The 23,504-nt window shown below is 37.5% G+C and overlaps 1 protein-coding gene across 2 annotated transcripts in view; it reads left to right on the top strand.

Annotated features, from left to right (window-relative positions):
- kcnip1b (Kv channel interacting protein 1 b) overlaps positions 1-23,504 on the top strand; it is a 51,400-nt gene that overhangs the window by 7,220 nt on the left and 20,676 nt on the right. Inside the window, exon 1 of one of the 2 annotated variants that reach the window (XM_067433442.1) lies at positions 18,063-18,296. The exons of the other annotated variant lie outside the window; for it this stretch is intronic. Coding sequence (XP_067289543.1) covers positions 18,239-18,296 — 58 coding nt within the window. The 5' untranslated portion in view covers positions 18,063-18,238. Of the gene's footprint in view, positions 1-18,062; positions 18,297-23,504 lie in introns of those variants that run through there. 2 annotated transcript variants of the gene reach the window in all.

The raw sequence follows: 23,504 nt of genomic DNA, 5'->3' as shown, positions 1-23,504 counted from the left end.
AATTAAAAAAGAGAGAAAGAAACAGAGCGCGGGAGAGGGAAAATGATTCAAACATATTCTGACCTCCTAATGGCCTTTTCATGACCTTTTAAAGAATATGCCAGAATTAGCATGTGTTTATACTGTGTGTGTAGGAGACTGAACTCAGGTCTCGTGTGCTTGCACTGATCTGTGTATTTAGCACAATAACTAATAAAAACGATAAATATATGGTTCTAAAATTGTTCTAAATATAAAAGAAAATAACAGTCCACACCGCAACTGTATAACGATAATGTCACAGAGAAACTATATCGTTGGAATCACTTTCTGAATGATTTTTTTTTAGCTGATGAATGATAAAAACATTAACGGCCAATAAGAATCCATCTTGCTTCAAAAAGCTTTAGCATTTAAAGCAGCAGGCGACAAAACTGCAGCGCATTATTACAGTAAACATAATATTATCCACTAGTGGACACTAATAGTAAGTTGTCATTATCTAAGACAGGGACCAGTATCCCACACAAATTGTGTGCTATTTTTTCAAAATCTTTCTAAAGTTTTGTTTTTCGTCCCCACATCCGGCATTCTCATACCCCTTGCACACATTCAATAGTGCCCTGTGAAATATGAATAAATCGTAATGTGGATTTATATTTATGGTGCTTTTTTGTGCATATCAAAATTTGTTCTACAGAAGAAAAAAAAAGTCATACAGGTTTAAATACGATAAAGTTGAGTAAATTATGATTTATTTTCATTTTAGGGTGGACTAGTCAATATGCAGATAGGACACGAAAACAGGATTTAATACTAATATATAGACAAATAGATGTTGTACTTTATATGCTATGTTTTATATTTTGCTTTAATACTTAATATTAAAGCAAATGTTAATATTGGCATATTCCATCCCAGAACGAAAATAATTCTAAAAATAAGAATTTGACAAAATGTCAAAAAAGCACCACAAATATACATACACATATTTCATAAGAAAAATCTCACATTGCAGCTTTAACATGTTTATGCACCTAAAAATAATATTGCTTGATCTCAGGAGGATAATTATAATGTGTCATTCTTGTACATTTTAATGCAAATTTTCTAACAATGAAGAACTGCAGTGTGTCAGAGTTTATATAGGTTTCTGTTATTTAGTTTGCTCAAGCCACGTTCATTCAACGTTTACTGCACCATATTTCATAAAACATAACTGAAAACCTTGCTTCTGACCACAGGCTTTGCACAGGTAAAATAACCATATGTAACCATGGTTACCCTGGCTGTTTATCAGAGGCGCTTTAATTGACTTTTAATAAAGAGATAAGCTGGAACCAGGAGAGACCAAAGCGGAACAGCACTGCATGTGTATGAGGGCAGTGTCCACCTGACTGCAGCATCCCAGAGGTGTGTTTGAGTCAATGTGAGCTTGAGCAGGCAGTGGTACCCGCACAAACACACACACACAGAGACGCAGAGGCAGAGGCAGAGGCATTCAGCGTTTTCAAGGGTCACACACGCACATTGGCACACACTTGGACGCACTTGTTTCAGAAACACCTGGACTGAACTCTCTCTAGAGATAGCAGTCAGCTTTCTTCCTACTATACGTCCTCTCTCTTTTGACATCCATTCTGTCCTTTTCTTTGCAAACAAGAACAAACACAACAGAAACATTTATCTATGAATACACCCCTTCTTTTTCCCTTACTTGCTGCTGGCCTGGTTGAGTCAGATTTGTATTTGCTCTGCCCCACCAAATATATATCTCACCATCATCGAGTCCTTACATGAAGAAACTGAAAAAACGGAGACAAGATCCACAAGAACTGCGACAACATCTCCGAGGCGCTTAAAGAAACCTTCCTGCAAAGTTACAGTACACAGTTTTAGACACTTGTGTAAAAATGCTGTAAAGTGAGAATGCTTTCAAAAATAATGTCATAAATAGATTTTGTTTGTCAATGAACTCCTAATAACTAAATCAAATCAGTGTTTGTGTGACCACCCTTCGCGTTTTAAATAGCTTTTGTCCTGGTATGCTTGCTCATAGTTTTTCAGGAAGCTTTGCAGGCGGGTTTCTTCAAGCGTCTTGGAGATGTTGTCGCAGTTCTTGTGGATTTTGTCTCAGTTTTTTTCACTTTCTTCATGTAATCCCAGACGGACTGGATGATGGTGATATTAGATCTCCGCGTGGATCAAACAGCTGTTGTCAGACTCCTTCTGCATACAAAAATCTCACTGGAACGGATTAATACAATTAATGGCAAAATAAACGTTTGAAAATGTAAACTGATATTACCTACTGACACACTATTGCAAAATATATAAATAACTGGGCTTAAAAAAACGTTTTTTGGGGGGGTGAAAATACTGATGTGCCTAAAACTTTTGCACAGTACTGTATACTACTGAGGAACATTAAATCAGAGGTTTCAGAGGAACATTAAATCAGACTATTAAAATGTTGAGCAAACAATCTCTTCGGCTGCAGGATCAGCAGAGGCCAATCATATATATAAACAAAAATATGTTGGATACCTTTATCTTGGTGAGCAGAATTTATAATGGCAATCTCTAAAAGGGTTGGTTCACCAAAAAATTAAATAAATAAAATTTAAAATTAGCCCACGAGTTACTCACCCTCAAGATGTAGGTATATATGACATCCTTCTTTCAGATGAATACAATCAGAGCTATATTAAAAAATCTCTTAATAGCTTTATAATGGCAGTGAATGGTAGTTTCTGTCTGTGTCTGTTTTTGAAGTGCGTCATAAAAGAAATCCACACGGCTCTGGGGGGTTAATAAAGGCCTTCTGAAGCGCATCGATGCATTTGTGTGAGAAAAACATGTTATTAAGTAAAATATCTAGCTTATGGCAGACAGCAAAATAATAACAACTGAATCATGTGCAGAGTATAGAGCAAAACCTCTGCGTATGCATCAGTTCGGTTGATATTCTTTCATAATGGTATGCCTGATTGGTGTAAGTGCACCTCAGGAAACATAAAATAATAAATAAATAAAAACTAAATCCAGTTCATGACCCCTTTAAAGACTGAAGTAATGGGTCTTGAAAAGTCCTTGCATCATGAGGACATCACCAAAAGGATAAGTAAGCTACCATTCAGGGACATTTTTCATAAAATTTGTTAAAACACACATTACAAACACACATACATCCATCTTTTACTAAAATACGAATGTTCATATGAGACTCCATAGTCTTACTGTGTTTCCACTGAGAAACAGCTGTTAAAACGCTGCCTGTCCAGATGTCTGCAGAGGCCAGATGTTAAACTCACTGGAGTGAAGACAGAGACTCTGTCTGGTTGGCAGCGGTTCTTTCTCTCCCCTGCAGAGTGAACATAAGCATCTACTACGGTACTCTAACTTAGGGCATCTTACGTTATCTCTCTCTGTCTGGCCCTCTCTCTAACAGCAGATCGAAGCTGACAGTGCACGTCTCCACCTTTAATTTTTAAATCACTCGTCCCGTTTTACGTAATCTACTTCCTCCCGCAGTTTATTTTTATCCCCAGCATCCCTCTCCATCGCTCTCCTCCTTTACCCATCATTCCTCCATTTTCATGACACTTCCCCCATTCTCTCTTTCCCTCTTTCTCTACCGTTTCTCCATCTATCCATCATTTCCTTCTCTCTTGTCAAATGCGCACTGACCCACAGCATGAGGCCTTGCATCGGGTCGATGTTGCGCGGCTCTTACTAAAACGATCGCTGTTGGCTTAGGTTTGCTCACTGAGAGTTTACAAGCCAATGAAACAAACATTACGAATCATTTAGTTATGAGATCAGCACATTATATCAGAACGAACGCAGAATTAGTGTCCCTGCTAGGCACTTTCCTATCCCTAGTAAGCTTTCTAGCAATACCTCTGCAATGACAGAGCATATACTTTTGGTAAAAGTGGGTTCCCAATTTGCAGTTTGTTTGCAATGTAGCTTACAATCAGTGTTAATAACTTTAAAGCTGCACTGTCATTTTTCCGTCTGCTAGAGGGCGCCTGTTCAAAACAAAGGCGTAGTTTGATGAAGCCATTTTGAGCTCAGAATCTTGGGGCATGTGGTCTTCACCTCACAGCCGGTAGAAAATAGGACTCGGGCAGAAATCATGTTCATGGATGTGATTATTAACGTTACTGTAGTATGAAGCAGAGCATGATTGAGTGTTGTGGAGCTGAGCAAGGCCGCTGGAGCGAAAAAACACGGCTCGCGAGCAATGGGACTTTTATTATGAAGGGACACAGTTGCGAGAGCAATTTCCGTTTTTTTCCGGTCATGAGTATGAGGTAACACAGCTCTGTTTATCATATTAGATATATTTACATTAAGTGTGTTTAAAATGATGTTATGACTTTACTTGCGTTATGACGTTACGTTATGACACTTGTTTCACACTGCTAAGAGTAAAGCAATTCTACCAAATAAAAAACCGAGGGCAACACATATATGACGCAATTGACAGGCGACTCCCTCAGATGTCCCGGCTCCTTGGTTAAAATAGCAATTTTCTCATAATTTACAAATAGTTGGAAGCATTTGGGATATTGTAAGAACTCAAATGAACAAAATATATAACACTGGCCTGGTGTTTTTTGGATATTTTACTGCAAAAATACTACATGGTGCACCTTTAAACCAAGAGACTAACATTATTATATAATTATGCAAAGTTGTATTGAAAATGAATGACATTACTCTGGTAGATTTGTCACTTCAGCATGGTCAATGTAAATATCCTGGTACTTTTGTATGTGGGGGGACACTAAAATCTGCATATCAATGTATGTACATCTGAAATTGGGTATTTTTTTACATTTTGTTTTATGATTTTCCTTAAACTGAGGTGAAGCATGCGTTAAAGAAGAGTGGGCGAAGCTCTAGGTGGATATGTGACCTCTAACAGGGCCTGTCACCGGATAGAGGTGTTGTGGCAGAAATAAGTTAACGCCGATGCATTACTGAATAAGAGACAAACCTTAGCCAATTGTGTCTTTATAAAGATTTAATCCTTGCGAGGATGAGCTCACAGTCAATACAATCATGTAATGCCTGCCTCGAGTGTGAACTGAGGAAGCAAAAGAAGGCCCAAGCTTTTATACCCCTCAGTGTCCCGGTATCTTTTCATACAGGGGAAGGTAAGAAACACACACACAAAAGACAAAATTACTTTTGAGCCTAGAGGTATTTTATTATTGCAGAAACAGATGTTGACTTTTTGTGTGAACTAAAACATAAACTATTACATTTTATTCAACAGAGGCAAGGATTATGCTTAGTATCATGAACTTTAAAGGGTTTTGGAGGAGGAACAAAACTGCCGCATATAATGAATATGGCGTCTGTGATATTGCATCAAAACAATTCTGTGCATCACTTTGATTTTAAGCACATATTTCTTTTAAGCAAAGCTCATTTGAGATTTTATATCATCTGTGTTAAGGTTGCGCAGATGGTTTCCAAGGAGATAAATGTGGCGTGTGGTATTTTTAGGCATGCACTGAAAAACATTCATGTTCTTCCTACATATATGTGATTCAATCTGTAAGTATATTTTATAGACACTTATTTTTTTCTTACAGTATATTTATGTAGTCATGTTCACATTTCCAAAAATTCCAAAATAAACTAAAGCTGACAAGTCAAACACAGTGAATGTAAAGAAGCTCTTGGATTATTATAGGATTTATTTTACTGGACAGAGAGGAATTTAGTTACCAAGACTAGTTGGCTTGTTTTATATCACTATGCACAGTTGTGAATAAAAGTTGCTTTACAGCAGCACAGCATCACAGCCTGACATCACACAGGTTTAATGGGAGATTATGTGTAAAATGCTGCCCCCTTCTGGTTCATGGAAAAACGATCTATGTAAATCAAATCGAGATTGACCCTCCATTGCAGTATTTATTATAAATGATTTATCAGTGCACATCATTTTCTTTTTTATTATTCATGAGTGTTTAGAATAACCCTGGGTTAAGTTTTTCCATGTGAAATACACTTTTGTTTACTTGCGAAGGGCTTTTCATGCTTAATGCGTCAAAAACAGTAAACAGAATACTTCTTGTTTCATACTGCTCAGAATTTACCAGGGGTTAACAATTAAACCTAAATATCCATACATAATTGCGGTGTCAGTGATTTTTTTAAAATGCATTGTGAAAAGTCCTGTTTTGAAGTATAGGCTAAACCAGGCACTTACTGAGTTATATTGAGCTAAACTATGAAATATTTTTTGAGTACATCATACATTCTTCAATTTCAAACTTCAAAAGTTTTTCAGTAACGGAAGAATATGTAAAAGTATGGTATTTGGGGTAAAAGACACCCCCTGCTATTAGGGTTAAAAACACAATAAATCACATTATTATAAACAGCTGGCTGGCTGGCCTTTTGTTGACATGGCATGGTTGACATGGCATGGCATGATCACCATATTTATGAAACAATCATATTACAATAATAATGTATTGCTACTACTGTAAATTTATATTAAATTATTATGGGATCTCCTTTAATGCTTTTGGAATCTATGATTTTGTTTCTATATTTTTTTAAATATTAACACATTTTAATGAAAGCATATTTATCGTATTGGATTATTTAGCAAAATAAACAGAAAATAGTTCAAACTTTGCTAAAGTGATATATATTAACAAATATTAACTTAGGCATTATTAAAAACATATTATTTTAGCTAAATTTGTATCAACACTGTGTGCCTTTTGCCCCATGCTGGTTGGCTTTTTACCCTGTGTGGGCTAAAAGGCCCCACTTGACCACATTTATAAGATTTTTAAACCTTAATAAACCACTTGATATGATTTATTTTCACACAAAATCTGTTGCTGCATAAATGTTCAATACAACAACAAAAAATTCTGCAATCAGAATTTTTGGGCTAAAGGCACACCTTTAGCCCAAGGTGGGTTTTAGCCAACGTGCCTTTAGCCCAAGGTGGGCTAAAGGCACACATTATTAAAAATGTGCTTTTAAAAACAATGTTTATGAGTAAAGACATCAGATTCACGAGTGCCAAATAGAAGAGAAGGAGCAAAACTTACCCTAATATCCAAAGCAATGTTCCTCCGTAGGTAACTTTTAGTTTTATACTTCAACCGCTAGTGGGCCAAAGTTTACATAGTGTAGCTTTAACCATTAATGTCAGCTTTTGCTTCGTCCCATCAGAAACCACAAGAGGGCAGTATATATCCAACATTAAAGCACTGGAAGAAGAATCCTATGTTAAGATGATTTAATGCCTCTGTAAGCATTCTGAGGGTGGCTGATAAAATTAGATATGACAAAAGGAAAATACATCTACAGCCAACAAGCTCAACAAATTGCCTACAAGGCAAAAACGTCTAACAGCTATTCATAAAGAAACTGACTAACGAAAACTGAAACTACACAACTGAATATTCAAGCCAGTAAGTTTATTTTACATGGCACAAACCTGCCATGTAGGCTATGTGTAGCATTTGTAATCTTAATTGTAGCACCCTCACAAATCATACTGCAGTCTTTACGTGGTCACGAGGGACTGTGTTTACCCACAGTCGACAGCAGGCCTGGAGCAGAAGCTGACTGTGAACTGTGGGTATATGAGAGGGCACGGGCTGATGATCTACCCCAGGCAGTAACTCTCATACTGTGAGCTGCAGCTGCCGCTGTCGAGCAACTGATACATTAGCTTAGGAAATATCATATAATTAGCCAAGTAACCTCAGTTTAACAATATAAGGCTGGTATGGTGCTTTTTCTCTTTTCTTTCTTTCTTGTTAGTATTATAGTAGCTGTTACATATACCCAGATGAAAATTTGACTGCAAGTAAATGCTTGCTCTTTCAAAGCTTGCTTCATATCAGTATCGATTTTGGCTCAGATGTTTAATCTAATCCTTAGGAGGAATACACATAGAAACAAATGAGGCAAATCACAAACAGAAAGAGTATAGTGCTATAAAAAGAATGCGAAATGCATTGTTTTTCTGAGAAATTCATAATGAGCTCATATTGAAATCTCGGGATCTTGATTGACTGGTAAGTCACAACATTGTGACATTGTTGTGAAATTACTTTTTCACAGAAGAAAATCTTTTTGTGTTGAATAATGACAATTGTATTTATTATTTACATCATTTTACTAAATTATTTATTTCCATCTTTACCAGAAAAAAAATTGTATACAAGTTTATAAAGCAACACATGAAAAAAATGTCTTCATGATTCAAAAGACAACAATGACTGTCGAAACTATTTTCACATGCAATTTGTTGTCTGTTCAGACTGACACGAACATTCACCTGTGATGGATTTATTTTATTTTTTACAAAAAGCGTTCAAACCCCTTTTCCACGGTGCAGTGGACACTATGGGGATGCGCCCTCATGGAACCCGGTGTCTTAGGCACGTGTATAAACAGCATACAATGGCAAATACAGTGTCACACATCCATAAATTATGCCCCAATGTATAAGAAGTTAGCAGAGAACATGTTATCAGATTCGTATTGTCTAAAAGGAAGACATGGTCAACGGAACACAGGGTCTTGTCACTTTTTCAGGGAACCAGGGTTACAACCCTAGACCTTTCATCTGATGTCATCGGACATGGTTTAGAGGGCAAAAACAGGAGCCTTCAGTAATAAGGATATCCCTGGGGAAAGGTAATTTGCTAATTCCCTTCCACCCGAGGCATCCACCCTTGCTCGGCCCCGAGTCGAATGGACCACGCAGGCACCTCACACCTCAGTGTGCAGCTCTGGGAGAAAGGGAAGGCTCACCAGATTTGCATATTTATGACTCCGCAGATATTCATCTAAACAACCTTCGGCTTCCACAATCACCCACTCTGAGCCAGACCAGTTTAAACTCTACCAGCTCTGTCTGAGATTCCTACGATTATAGCCTGCCTCAGCAAATGCAGAGCTAGAGCTGTGAGGGCTTAGTGGCTTGACTCTCTTCACTCGTAAAGATAAGTCAGCCTGGAGCGGAGTTTCCTCAGTGAGGAATCATCACAATGAATGCATCCAGCCATCCAGAGAGCTGAACGTACATACTCCGCTCCCAGACTAATAACACACAGCTCGTGACCATCGCCGGGCGTTAAGAAACGCAGCAAGGAGGAACAGTGCTCGAGTTGTCTGCTCACCATTATTCTGCTTACCTTCTATCCTTTCTTCACACACTGCTGTCTTCACACAGCACTCAAACAAGCGACTTGCTGAAGACATAGAAGCTGATGATGTGTTCTCAGGTGCCCTTCTTATACGCTGGGGTGAACTTTGCGACGTCATTGCACTGCGTCGGCCATTGTATTACATAATACCGGTGGCATTTCTTAATACCAAGTATGCAAAATTCGGACTTGCATCCTGGTAGTTTGGACTGGACATGATTCCTAAGGATGGTTGGACACAAGGTTATTCTCGCACATGCATCATGGTGCTTCATGAGTTCACGTCAGTGGCCCACGCCTAATGTTGTTCGACAACCATAAGTTCATATTCAGAACCAGGGATGCAAACACATGTATGGTCAAAAAAGAGAGAGGTAACTCAAACCCCCAAGCACAACTTAACAGTGATCTCACCAGAACTTTGCCAGTAAGACGGGAAGGCGCAGCGCCGAAATTTGGTCTCAGGGAGAAATCCCCCCCCCCCCCCCCCCCCCCCCACTTAAAAAACTCTTTGAATCTGCAACGTTTCACACAAGTCACCCAAACTGACGTAAAAAAGCATGACGCACCAAAAAGCACGCTGTTTGCATCCTTGGGAACACAAATGAAGATATTTTTGTTGAAATCCGATGGCTCCCTCATTGTCACAAATGCCTCTCTCAAGACCGATAAATTGCACTAAAGACGTCGTTACAAAGCCCATCTCACTCCAGTGGCTCTACAATAATTTTATGATGCGACAAGAATCGTTTTTGTGTGCAAAAAACCCTGAAATAACGACTTATGTAGTGTAACAACAACGAGTTTATGAGTTTAATGTCTCGGGGAATAATTAACTCAAAAGGGGTTCAATATTCAATATTCATGAATTTATGAATATAATTTGCCCGTCATTCATTACGTATTAAAAATTTCCCGATAGGGAAAATTGTTTAATTAAATACAAGTAACCCTTTATGAAATTGCTTGAAATTATCCTACTAAGTTCGTCCACCAAATTAGTTATAGACTTTTCAACTCAATTCTCCATAAGGGATCACTGCTTTACGAGCGCATAAGAAACATTAACTTTACTGATCAGGACAAGTTCAATATTTCAAATGGTCATACAGTTTACTTTACTAACATAGTAGCATAAGCAGTTAGGTAACTTAGATCGCAAGTTTCATTGACTTTGTGTATGTGGGAGAACAACAGACCCAACTCATTAAATGTCTTTTCGGAGGTTTAATAAACACAGACTAAAAATAACACTACGATTCACACAGAGAGTACACACTAAATATGCATCAAGAAAGTAGACATGTAGGTATTAACGAAAGAATACATAAAAGAGAATAATGAATAGACTGAAATTAGAGAGAGATAAAAGAGAGAGATGGGGGAGAGAGAGAGATGAGAGAGAGAGATGAGACAAAGCATTTAGAGGTAAAAACACAACTTTCCTTCAGTTCAACAACTACGACCTTCACGGAGCTTGTCCCAACGGGACAATACACACCTTCTTTACAGCAGTTTAAATTTTATAAGAAGAAGAATACTTGCATTTCTTTTGGTTTCGTTTTGGCTTCTCGCTTGTGTGTGTGTGTGTATATTTCTGCGTCTCAGGTAATTCTCTCCGAGGTCGGGAGGTGACGTAGTTTTCCTTTAGCGGCGCTTCGGGTCTACCTCCTGAAGAAGCCTGTGGCTTAAGTTGATGGAACGAGGAACAAAGGATTGTTGAAGACCGGATTGTAGAAACGGAGTTTCTTGAAGAGGAGTTTCCAGAAGAGAAGAGTTCAGAGGAGAGTTTCAGAAGTCAAGCCGGGAAGAAGTTTCAGAAGCGAAGAGGGAAGTCAAGAGGAGGAGATTGTGGTCTCCACTGGTCTTTTAAGAGAATTAATCCACGCCCCCTTCTGGCTAATTCACCCAATCCAGAGGGTGAATTCGGTAGCGGGAAAAGTTCTCTTTGTCTCATTTTATGGCCTATTTTGCATGTTCCTGAGGTGTCGTAAAGGGGTGTTGATTTTGTATGGTTTTACTCCCAAGTCGGCTAAACATATTAATGATACATTTCACAATCCCATTTTGTGCATCATTGAGTAAGTCAAAGAAATAGGAATATTTAGATATCAAACACCTTATGGCTGGGAGATATTAAAACAGAGATACAATTTTACACAGGAATACAAGCATTTAAAATGAGCTTACATTGTTTCTATGCCATGACTGAGTAGGCCTGAGTCAAGGAGCATGCATATACACACCAAGCTACCTCGTATACAGTCTAGAATAGTCTTAATTAAAGCTTCATAAGGAATGTGTGTGTGTGTGTGTGAGTCCTTGTGTATTGACAGGAGCCTTGGCGCCTTTCGGTCTGGGGAATGAAAAAGGGGGGGGAAACAGGGTTCGAGTCGTGTGACCCGATCAGGGCCTGTGTTATTGGACGGGGTCGTAAAACTGCCGAAGTTGTCACTTCCCCCAGACTCTGTGGCGTGGCTCTTAATTTACATGCGGCTAAAAGCTATCCCCCCTTTTTACAATCAACATTGGGTTCCTCTTTGATCCTCATTGTAAGAGACCACAGACGCTACAGTAGTGATGGGCTGATTTCAAAACAAAGATTCGAACGGCTATAAATCAGCCTATTGACTCAGGATTCGGAAATCCTGAATCCTGAATCCTGAATCAATACGCTGATTCGTAACCGCTCAAATCTTTATTTAGAAATCGGCCCATTACTATATAAGTCGTTATTTCAGGGTTTTTTGCACACAAAAACTATTCTTGTCGCATCATAAAGTTATTGTAGAGCCACTGTAGTAAGATGGACTTTTAACATCATCTTTAGTGCCTTTATGGGTCTTGAAAGAGGAATTGGTGTCAATGAAGGCCTTTCTGAGCCATCGGATTTCAACAAAAATATTTTAATTTGTGTTCCGAAGATGAACGGAATAATTAATTTTGTTTTAATTAATTTTTAACTTAAAATGACATGAAATGTTATGGATTAAACAGCTCATAAACCTACTTTATCAGCAGAATATTTTTGTAAGCATGATAGCATTTTGCAATCATTTAAAACATTTCTCCTTTATCACATTTATAAAAGACAGATAGGCTGTACTAGCCTGACAAGCCAGAGCCACATCAAGATGTTTGGTCTGGAAACTCACCATTGATAGGGCTCAATCCGAGGGGCGGGATAAACGGTTGTCTTTCAAACTCCCTCTGCACGGCGTGCACGCAATTGGATAGTGCTACAACCAACCAGAGCAACGAAGGTGAAGCAGAGCTCGTTGACAGAACAAACTTTCGCCGTATCCGGTAGGCAAAACTCCGAACACATCTTCCTTTTTAAGAATGACTTTAGTGCCGTTCTTTGTTCTTTTCTCATAGAAAAGCTTAACTCCAAGTCTTCCAGAGTCGTGGTCAAAGCTGATTCGAAAGACCGCCGTTCACCAGTTTCTGTGTTTACTAGCACGCAAACGCAACACGGCCGTCATTATGTTAAGCCCTGCCCACCGACTCTATACACGATGGGATTGGCCCAACCAGAGTTTGGCTTTTAGAGCACAGAAGTATATTGAGAGTTGATTGTCGACACTCACAGCAGATTAGATTTGCTGCCGCTAGGGTGTGTCTAGATTACTAGGCTAACGCTGTATTGATTCTTTCCAAAAACAGCCGAGCTTGTGCAAGCGTCCAGTGGGCGAACCTAAAGAGTCACGAGCACACACACAAAATTCTTCATAGCATTATCCCTGGATAACTTCTAATTCACTATACATTCATGTTGTTTACATTATATCCACTTACACGCCGATTGCCAAAACAGATATCTGATGCATTTGATGATTTATACTCACCGCCTGCGATTTCGATTCGTGACTGGGAACAAACAAACACACTTGCACAACTCTGTTGCTGCTCCAGAAAAACAAACTGCATACACTGTTTCCTTAACGCTGGGTTATTTAGAAAGCTGAACAAGGTTATTACTTCTTTAGTGACAATGTTAATTTCGTGGTCTAAAAACAAAATGAAAGCCCTGCCGTCGGCTCCTGTAACCCGAACAAGGCCCATTGATGGCTGTGCTCTTTCTTTCGCTCTGGTTAATGTGTGGACACGCTCATCTAGGAAAAGTGCCCATACAAGCAATTCCGCCATTTCTGACGTCATTCAGAGCCGTATACTCTGGGGGGAAAAAACTTGCTTAGCATGAGAATCCAACTCTTTAACTGTCTAAACAAGTCAGCATGAAAAAGTCTTTCATCAAAATGTAATAACTGGCTCTGTCTCTGAAATGTTTTCTTATTTTTCCTTCATTTCAGCTGCTGTCATTACGGAAGTAAAATGAGTTGTTAGCACAGTTTCATGCTGACTTAAAGAAAAAGTCTCAATTTGTTTGCCATTTAATCTCACAGCTGTCTAAGAGAAAAAGAAGTTGAGAAAAATGAAAGATATCTCCTTTGTGATTTCTCTTTCAAAAGAGTATATTGAACTGAGAACAAACAAATCAATCCCATGTCCTAACCTTACCCTCCACTGCACCAGAAGTTTCCCCTGACAGTAGAAGCAGACGAGCAGGGTGGGTGGAAATAGGGATGATGGGGTAGAAGATTAAGGACACGGAGAAGAAAGGGATGGGCAGATGAAAGGACACAGAATGAAATGTTTCAGCTCTTCACCGTACAAGAGTTTATTTAAAAAAAGTTGTTCACCCTATCTTTTCCATCAAAATATCCCTCTATTTCCTTTGTCTTTTATTCTGCTTCTATCCGGCTGTCACCCATTTTCCTCCGCACCCAAAGAGGAATGACAGAGAAGAGAGATTTGTGAAAAGATCAAGGGTGCAAAGCCTCGTCCTCACAATTCATCGTCATCCTCACATCATCCCTGTTCTGTCTATCCTCATCTAAGCCCTTTTTCTGTTTTCGTTCCCCCTCCTGAACACATGCTTTAGTCCTGCTTTCTCTTTATCCTGTGGTTTTTCAGATAAAGGATTTGATGCTCTTAAATCTCTCTTTTTAATAGCCCAAATGCGTGTATTTCTATTGCGGAGTGTAATTGAATCTCTAGTCTTTTCCCTCTGCGTGTCAATATGGAGCACTGAACTAAAAGATGTCAATGTTTAAGTGGCCCAGATAGATAAGAGTCCAGCCTGTTCTAGAGAGCGAGCGAGAGCGCTTCAGTTAAAGTGATTATTTTAATCCTCATACTGTGATACTCTGACCACTGAATAAACCGTGTATCTGAGTAAGAAATCCAATGGTGGAAATCAAATGTATATTTTCTATACTATAGACCTATAGAAATGAAAAATGCTAAACAATGCAATGATAAATAACATTAGATATTTTATTCAACAAACAACACTAGAGCTTAAAGATTTGGGTTCAGTAAGTTTTTTTTTTTTTTTTTTTGGAAAGAAATTAATCCTTTTATTAAGGAATCATGGTTTCCACAAAAATATTAAATAGCACAACTGTTTAACATTGATACCAATGATGATAAATAAGCACCAAATCAGCACATTTAAACAACATAAAAAATCCAAACTTTTTATTGGTATTGTACTGTATATCCAACCATTTACATCATCTTAATATGACTGCTGTACTTTAATTCATAATATATGCATAATTAAAAAAGTAACAGCAAGTAACAAAAACATTAAGTCATCCTAGCCAGTAATAAAAAAATTAATTAGAGTGGTCTTATGTTAAAATCTCCATTAGATATTTAAAATCATTTGTTTCACAGTAAATACCTTAAAGGTGGGGTAAGTGGTATTTCAAAACTGCTGTAGAAAAGTGTCTCGGGTCGAGTACCAAAACAAACCAATCAGCAGTAAGGGGCGTGTCTACTAATGACATGAAGAAGACAGCGCTCATCATTATTCAAAAGACATGACACAGGATGGACATCAGCCGAGCGACGACAGAAAGAGAGAGATGGCAGATAAAAAACAGATGTGGAAAATGTTGAAGTGCCTTCAAAAGAAGGCTTACGATCAGGCAAGAAGTAGGACCCGAGTAAATATCGGATCAGCTTTCTAGCACTGGAGAGGGCCGAGGTTGCTTACACTCTAAAAACTAATACTATGATTTACTCAATTTTTTTGGTGAAACATTTTTACACTAAAAAAATTGAGTAAATTTTAAAGCAGTGAAATCAATTATAGACACCATAAGAACTGAGTAAATGTAAGTAAAAAAATTAAGTAGATCTGAGTAACTGCATTTGTTACATTAACAAATTCAATTGAGTAGAAAAAATTGGGTAAAAAGCATTTTAAAAACCAATATTTATGACTAATATGAACTGTTTTTATTTATGAGTATTACTAACTTGTATAGTATAACTTTAATTTCCTCTAAACCTTTGTAAAATACTCCACAGTCCACACAAACACACTTATAAGTTACATGACATGGCCTTTATTGTCGACGAGTAACTGTTACAGCAATAACGTTACAGCATATATTAGGCTACTGTTTTGACATGTAAAGAATAACAGTTATTTTACAACATTTAAACTCATGTAACAAACATTTTAGAAGTAAAAATTAAACATTTAAAAGTAATTCAAGTGTAATCAACCGGTCTGTTATCCCATTTCCACCGTATCAGCGCTGTTTCTCGAGCCTGAGATGGACTAACATTAGCTCTGCTGGTGGACTTTGAACTTGAGACCGCTGTCCTGCGTTTCATTTGTAGCTGAAAGATGCTGCGAGGCGCCAGACTCCATAACCTTACAATAAACAAACAGTGCCCAGTTTTAATAAGATTTTATCATCCAAATTCATTATCTTTACGAATTAAAGTTGTGTGTTTTGAGCAACACAGCAGGCGTTTCAAAGACCAACGCCACACGTTAACTTAAGGTGACTCACACTGTCCCTGTATGTTGTTTTGAATTAAATAAAATGCCTTTTAGCACAGTAATGATTATATAGATATAAAAAAAAAAACATACAAACCTGAATTTCAGAGGAAATGCCCCAATTCTGCGAGGCTGAGAAGAAGAAACTGCTCTGGTGACTGAGGAGAATTCAAATATCCGTTATCCGCACTCACTCAACCGTCGAGCTGTCGTCAGGTCAGATGGTGGGGGAGGGGTGCATTGTTTTAATCGAGTAAACTTACTCAATTTCTTCAGTGTGTGTTAAATATTAATAATCTTGATTTTAATTAAGTAATATTTATGGTTCTTGAAACAGATCGGTTTAATTCTCCATTCTCAAATATTTTGAAATAAATTTCACAAATGTATTAAGTATATTCAAAATAAAGAATTGGTTATTTGAATACTAAATTATTTTAGTACATTTTTTTTAAATATAACTATAAATTTTAGACAAAATTAACTGTTGGATTTTTAGTCAATTATTTTGGTATGTTTAACTAAAACCATCAAGTAAATGATATTGAGAGATTTTATTAAGTTAATAAAGTTAATTATTACTGTGATATTTACTAAGCCACTGAATTATTTTTTAGAGTGTATTTCTTCTCGATAGGCAAATAACATTGATTTCGTTTTGTTTCACAGAACTAATATATGCTGGCTTTAGCTTGAATATGCTCGTGTGTCAAGTCCGCTTCTTTTCAATGATAAAGACCCATTCATTTCCACAGCCTATAAACATGCAGCGTCTAAACCTCTGTGTTTTTGGGATAGAAAAAAACACTGGGTTACGTGTGAGTGTGGGGCGGAGCTATCAAAATAGGGACGTGTTTGTTTTGGTGATTTGAAATCTACACTGGTTAAGCACTTACCTCACCTTTAAAGAACTGAATAGTCTTACCTATACCAAACCACATACATGTTATCATGTATGAATAGTATTTTATTTAAATATTTTAACCTATTATCCACAGTGCCCCCTAATGGATTTAGTTATAACTGTGAGGTTTAGATGGATTCACATTTACAGCCAGCAAATCAACGCAGTAAAATTTGAATAGTATTTTGCTTTCACATATTAATTACAGTTTGAATATTGAACTATACCACACATACACCACGAGTCCCTTTGCAGTAAAGTCGCCATTTTGAGCCACCATGTTTCTACAGTAGCCCTAAACGGACAAACAACTCTACAGAGCGCTAGCTACTCTCTGCTGTCTCAGACATTTTTGTCCTGTATTGGCCACTGTAGCTTCTCTATGTGCTTTGAAAGGAAGGGGTGAGGAGTGGGCCGTTGCCATTTTTGACCTGACCGTTATATGCTGCTAAAATTTACACAGTGCACATTTAAGTAAACAGAACTTACATAGTTATTTTTTACTCAGACATTTTAATTGCTCTTGAAATGAGTAAGCAAGAGTAAGCTTGAGTAAGCAAGTTCATTCATTTAACTTAAAAGTATCATATAATCTCAACTTAAATATTTTAGTAGAGGAAACTTGGCTAGCTTTAACCAGATAAGCTAATTCAGTAAATGCTAATGTGCCCATTGGTAACACAATGCTTTGATAACATTAGCATAGCATATAACAATTGCTGGATAAGTATGGCAATATGGAACATTTAGCATAATCTGTTCTCAAACCAAGCAGGCTCCACTCATCACCATGATGGTATGTTGATGATGCCGGTGCATCAGAAATTACACACTTCACTTTTAAAATCTCTGACTGAAGACAATTAACTTTTTATGCCTGCTGGAAAAAGATATCTGATTTTAAAGATATCTGCACCCACTAATATGTTCCTACACACTGCTGACTGGACCTATTAACTACTCAGTTTTATCACTCCCCCATTCTCCACTATTCCTATATGAACCACTCACCGTCTCTCACACTCTCCCTCTCTCTCTTTCCATGTCTCTCTCAGCCCCCAATAAAAGCTCAGGAAATGATGAGCAGCCTTCAGAGTCCACATGATAGACAGACAGAATGCGGAGGAAAGTCAGAGACAGCGATAGCTAAGAAACCAACAACCCTGAGAGCGAAAGAGGGTTGAAAGCTCTGAGGATCAAATACAAAAACAGGGAATAGGGATTTTTTTCAAACCAAGATCTAAAGTGAGGAAAGTGAAAAAAACTCTGTTGAAGATGGGTGTGGTGTTGGGGACCTTCTCTATGCACACCAAACAGGTCACCTACAGGACAGGTAGGATCCAATTTACACATTAATAGCTAGGAATACGTTCATTAAAGAGCTAAAGATAGATAGATGAGAAGATTTAGAGAGACTTGGAAGATATTAGCTTCAGTGTCATTTTGATGCATGCCTTTTCTTATTATTATTTGTACTTATCAATCTTGTTCTACTTAGTGTGCAACTTGAATGTCTGCTTATGTTTCTAACCTAGATGATTTTTGGCCAACAAATTTGCAGCAGAATGCCCCTATAATTTTGGCTAAAAGAGAAGCTCTTGGGCTCTTGGGGCTGTGCTAAAATGTAAAAATGGTTCATAAACAGAAATAATTTTCTCAAAGGGCTAGCAAATAACAAAATAGCCAATTGAGTTTCAATAAAGTCAACGAGAAGTCCGCATGTGCGAATGATAAATTGCATGTGTTGGCATATGCCGGAATGGGCTTCATACAAGGCTTTATAGTTTATGAAAGTATTACATGGTCATTTATTCCAAAATTATTACCTTTATAGCACTTAGCGCTGAGAGGATGGAGGAAATTTGAGGGTTTTGAGCGTAGCGATCAGGCTGCAAGTATGCGATAAGAAAATGCATTAAAAGAGGAAAAAGAGAAGGCGGTTTGTTGGTGATTATTTATGCCTTGGAGGTTAATTATCCTACACTGTATGCAAAATTACCATTTCTGATTCTCCACAGCCTTAATGCGCTACAGAATATGCTAAAACAATACTGAAGCAAATCAACACAACATCAACACCACTGCACTCACATGTGTGAGCATGTGTTTACACACACTCATAAGAGCAATAGAGAAAGCCACATATACACAAACACGCACGTATACACACACCGAAGACCTGAAGAAAGATTATGGAGCCAAGAGGATTACAAGTTCTGGGCAGAAAGACAGAAAGCTTGTTTGAAGTCTTCACTAAAACCCCCAGGAGTTACAGGAGCTGCCTGTGAGTTTATAACTAGAGAAGCAAACTGTGTGTCAGCTTTGGCGCTCAGCCCTGACGGACTATAACTTCTGCTGGATTTCTGAACGCCGCTGCTTCGGGTTCATGTGTTGGGGATAAAAACTCTGAGGATGTTGACTAGAAGATTCCAGATTTAACTTTAAATAGTATTACTCTAGTTTTGTAGTTTGTAGGAATAGCCTAAAGCACTGCAACTGTCCAACGTTTTAAATATATTTATGTTACACCCGTAGGTTTAACTCACTTAGGAATAGTTGTACATGGCAGACTTTTCCTTCTTTTTTTAATATACATTTCAAACAGCTCAATGATGTGAGGGACTTAATAACATGTCTAATCCATGGTTGAAAACTTTATTATACATTTTTATGTACTTTATACCCCAACAGTGGTAATGTAACATTACTTTCCATAAAAAGTAATTAGGTTTTTAGGGAGAAATGCAATATTGTAATGCATTACATTTTAAAGAAACTTTCCCCAACAGTGGAAATGGTAACAGTTTAAGGTCCAGTGTAATATTCAGGAGGAGCTATTGACAGAAATGCAATTTAATACATAACTATGTTTTCAGTGGTGTATAAAGACCTTACATAATGAACCATTATGTTATTATTACCTTAGAATGAGCCATTTTGATCTACACACACCCGTGGGTCCCCTTACAGTGAAGTCGCCATTTTGTGCCGCCATGTTTCTACAGTAGCCCTAAACGGACAAACTTAAGAGCACTAGCTACTCTCTGCTGTCTCAGACACTGAGATCTTTGTCCCGTTTCGGCCACCGTAGCTTATGTGCGCCGAAAGGGAGGGGTGAGCGGTTGGCGGTTGCAATTCGCAACCTCACCACTAGATGCCGATACATTTTACACACTGAACCTTTATAGGTAATTTGACTTTTTAGCTATCTAGAAAATGAATTCCAGATATCACAAAACAAGTAAATAAACAAAATCAAGTGTAAATAAAGCTGACAGTGAAAGTAAAATCAATTGTATGCAACCTAAACACATATTTATGGTTTATAAGAGATAAAAGGTCCTATTAATGAATTCTATTGGTCCTATTTACTGCTGTTACTGCACACTGTATGGTCACAGGTTCTCAGATAACTCAGGTTCAGGCTGTTATTCGCACAAATGCATATGTTTCCAAGAGTAAGCAAATCAACTGAATGAATGAGGCGTCTGAATAGGGAAAGCCCAACACAGACACTTCTGAGTGAGAAAAAGAGGATTTCACACATGCCAGTCGTTTGCTGGATACTATGGTTTCTCTTATATGGATGAGTGCCGAAGCGAGAAGAATAACATTAGAAACGCCATACATCGACAAAAAAATGTGTTAAGATTCAGTTTGATCTTTATCCTGTAAGGCAGGTGCGGTATGACCTCAGGGTGCTGAGATAAAGAGAACGAGAGTGTGTTTTGTGAAGACAGGGTTGTGGTGGTGAAGTGCAAATATCTGTGTGGTAGAATGAGGATATCTCCTGAAGATATCTCTATCTCTTGGCCTGATTTTCAGGTCATCTTTGCTGGATTTTCATAATACGGAGCAGTGAGGGTTGATATTTTGTAATTACTCATTACCTTCAACTTCTCTCCACACTTCTAGCTCAAAGCTTGTCTGTCTGAAGTCTCTTCTTTTTTGTATTATTAATAAGGTTTCAGACCTGCTGTTCTGAAACTCAGACATCCCGCATCTGCAATTTATTTTCCCCTGTAGTTTCTATCTATCTTTATCTCCGTTTCCGTCTTTTTAATCACAGAAGTTTGTTGGATCAGTTCCCTAATAATGAGGGGCAGCATGAAACAAACAAGAGAATATAGGTCGTTTTACAATGCATTAAAATGGTATACAGTACACAAACAAAATTAGAAATTAGATTACTTGATCCATGAACTTATCCAAGTCACGAACAATGGCTCATAACAACAAATGGATGATGAAACAAACTACTCACAGCCGTACCGCAGCTCATTTGATGTATGTGGATCAGGTTTTGCCAACATTATGGAGACTGAATGACTCCACAAATGCAGTAAATTCTTAAAGGGGTCATATAATGCCATTTTATACAAGTTAATATGAGTCTAAATGAAAACTTTGTAATATACTTTAATTAAAAATTCTCATTAGTATTGTAAGAAAACACAAATTTTACCTGGCCATTTCGGTGCATACAGCTTTAAATGACAAATGACCCCGCCCCTCTGTAATGTGGGGCGGTGCCAGGAGTGTTGCCCGTGACAACAGAGGCGAAAAAACTGCTACACGAGTCTCTGAGGACAGATCATAGACCGTAAAAAAGATAAATTCTATCAATTTTAACCAGAGTCGGACTGGGACAAGATCACAGCTCCAACGAAATTCGACATTTAAGGCTAAACAGGACGTTTCTGAATGGTTGGTTAACGTCACTTTGATCTATCTTTATGTACTGGCAGGGTAACGTTAGCGCGAATGCTATGTGTTTACTGATGTATATGTTAGTTCATTGACAGATTGATGTTACACCTATAATGCCAATAAAAACTTTTTTTCTGTTAATGTCGGTTTGTCAGTGATGCGTAAGGTTTTCTATGCATTGAAATAACTAGTACAACACGATTTATTTTTAGACAGTAAGTTAAAAGACACCATTATAAACCATCTACATAATTAAGCTTAGTGTTAACTTACCACATCCACGTTAACTTTAAAACCAGCGTACACAGTTTGTAATAACACAATAACCATAACGTGTTGTTCATTATAAACGTGGGATTATGAATTATATTGAGAACATCATACATAAGCATGTCGTAATTTAATGTTACCCTGTAAACTTTAGCTGCAGCTCATCGTAAAGTGTTTCAACGTCTTGTGGAGGGGCAGCATAAACAGGAAGAGCTCGTACAGATCTTTATTCAGTAGCAGCTGAATTAAATTTTCGGATTTAGGAACATCAGAATGACCTGCTGTGTTAATTATTACACCCAAGAACAGAACACTACAATCGCCCAGCGTCTCTACTTATACATTGGCGGACTGTAACGACCATGCACATCATATAGATTTGAAACCTATATCTATGTCTATGGTAATGACGACAGCTTGAGCTCACGCAGGGCGGGTCTGAGACGCTGAAACGCTGTTTGTCAATCAACAGTTGTGGGAGAGGTGTCAGATCGTGTGACGTCACACATCGAACGGCTCGATTTGAGAGAGGGGAAAACATATGGAGATTAAAAAAAAAATGGATTTTTATCATTATAGGATGGTTGTGTACCGCTGCCAACACACATTTCCATACAATCAGCTTGTAAAAGTGCATGTACCATTATATGACCCCTTTAAACATCTTACAATGACCAGCCAGTGATATACACTGTGAAAAATATTTGTAAAAACATGATTAAAAATGCTACGGTAAAACCTTGTTTACTGGATATTTTGTACGCATCAACTTTGTTGTTAATAACAACTAAGTTATAATAATGTATTAGCAATCCTTAATCAATTATTCAATTAAAATATAGGATTATTCAATTCAATTGGATGGAATTTTACTATTAAATGAAATGCATAAATCTTAAAAAAGGCTTTACAATTTTTTGTATGCGAGTGTAAGAATCACCACATAATTTACTATTAAAACAGTAAAGGAGATTCCCTGCATGACACATAATACATGATTATATTTTATATAAATAATTTTGTTTCTTTTTTGTTATCAGTTATTTACATTATGGGTGTTTTGTGTAAAATATTATGTGATTTATTTAATGGTTATTATTTGTTTAAATGTAAATCCGTATAAATAGTACGAGTGTGCAATGTCGTGGAATGTATACGCCAAAACTCATTTTGGCGTGCATATGATACGCTGTTTTTCGAGTATATATGACACGCTCTTGGGTAGGTTTAGGGTGGTGGGGCGTATATATGACACACGCTTGGGTAGGTTTAGGGTGGTGGCTATTTATACACATTTTTGTGAGAATACCCTGTATTTTTCATATTTTTATGGTCAATTTCAGGCAACCACAGCTGCAGATTTTTTTCTTTTTTTTTCTTTTTTCTTTACAGTGTATAAGCTCAAATACTTACTAAACTAACCAATAAGTATTAAGTAATACACAATAAATTAATAATAATAGTACAAGTTTGAAAACTTTTTTTATGACTGAAAATCCTACATGAGGTTTGAAACTACATAAAGTTGAGATCAGAAGTATTAGCCCCCTTGGTAATTATG

This window comes from Pseudorasbora parva, chromosome 23 (genome assembly GCF_024679245.1).
Source record: "Pseudorasbora parva isolate DD20220531a chromosome 23, ASM2467924v1, whole genome shotgun sequence".
Classification (NCBI taxonomy): Eukaryota; Metazoa; Chordata; class Actinopteri; order Cypriniformes; family Gobionidae; genus Pseudorasbora; species Pseudorasbora parva.
This window is presented reverse-complemented; position numbering and strand designations above follow the sequence as displayed.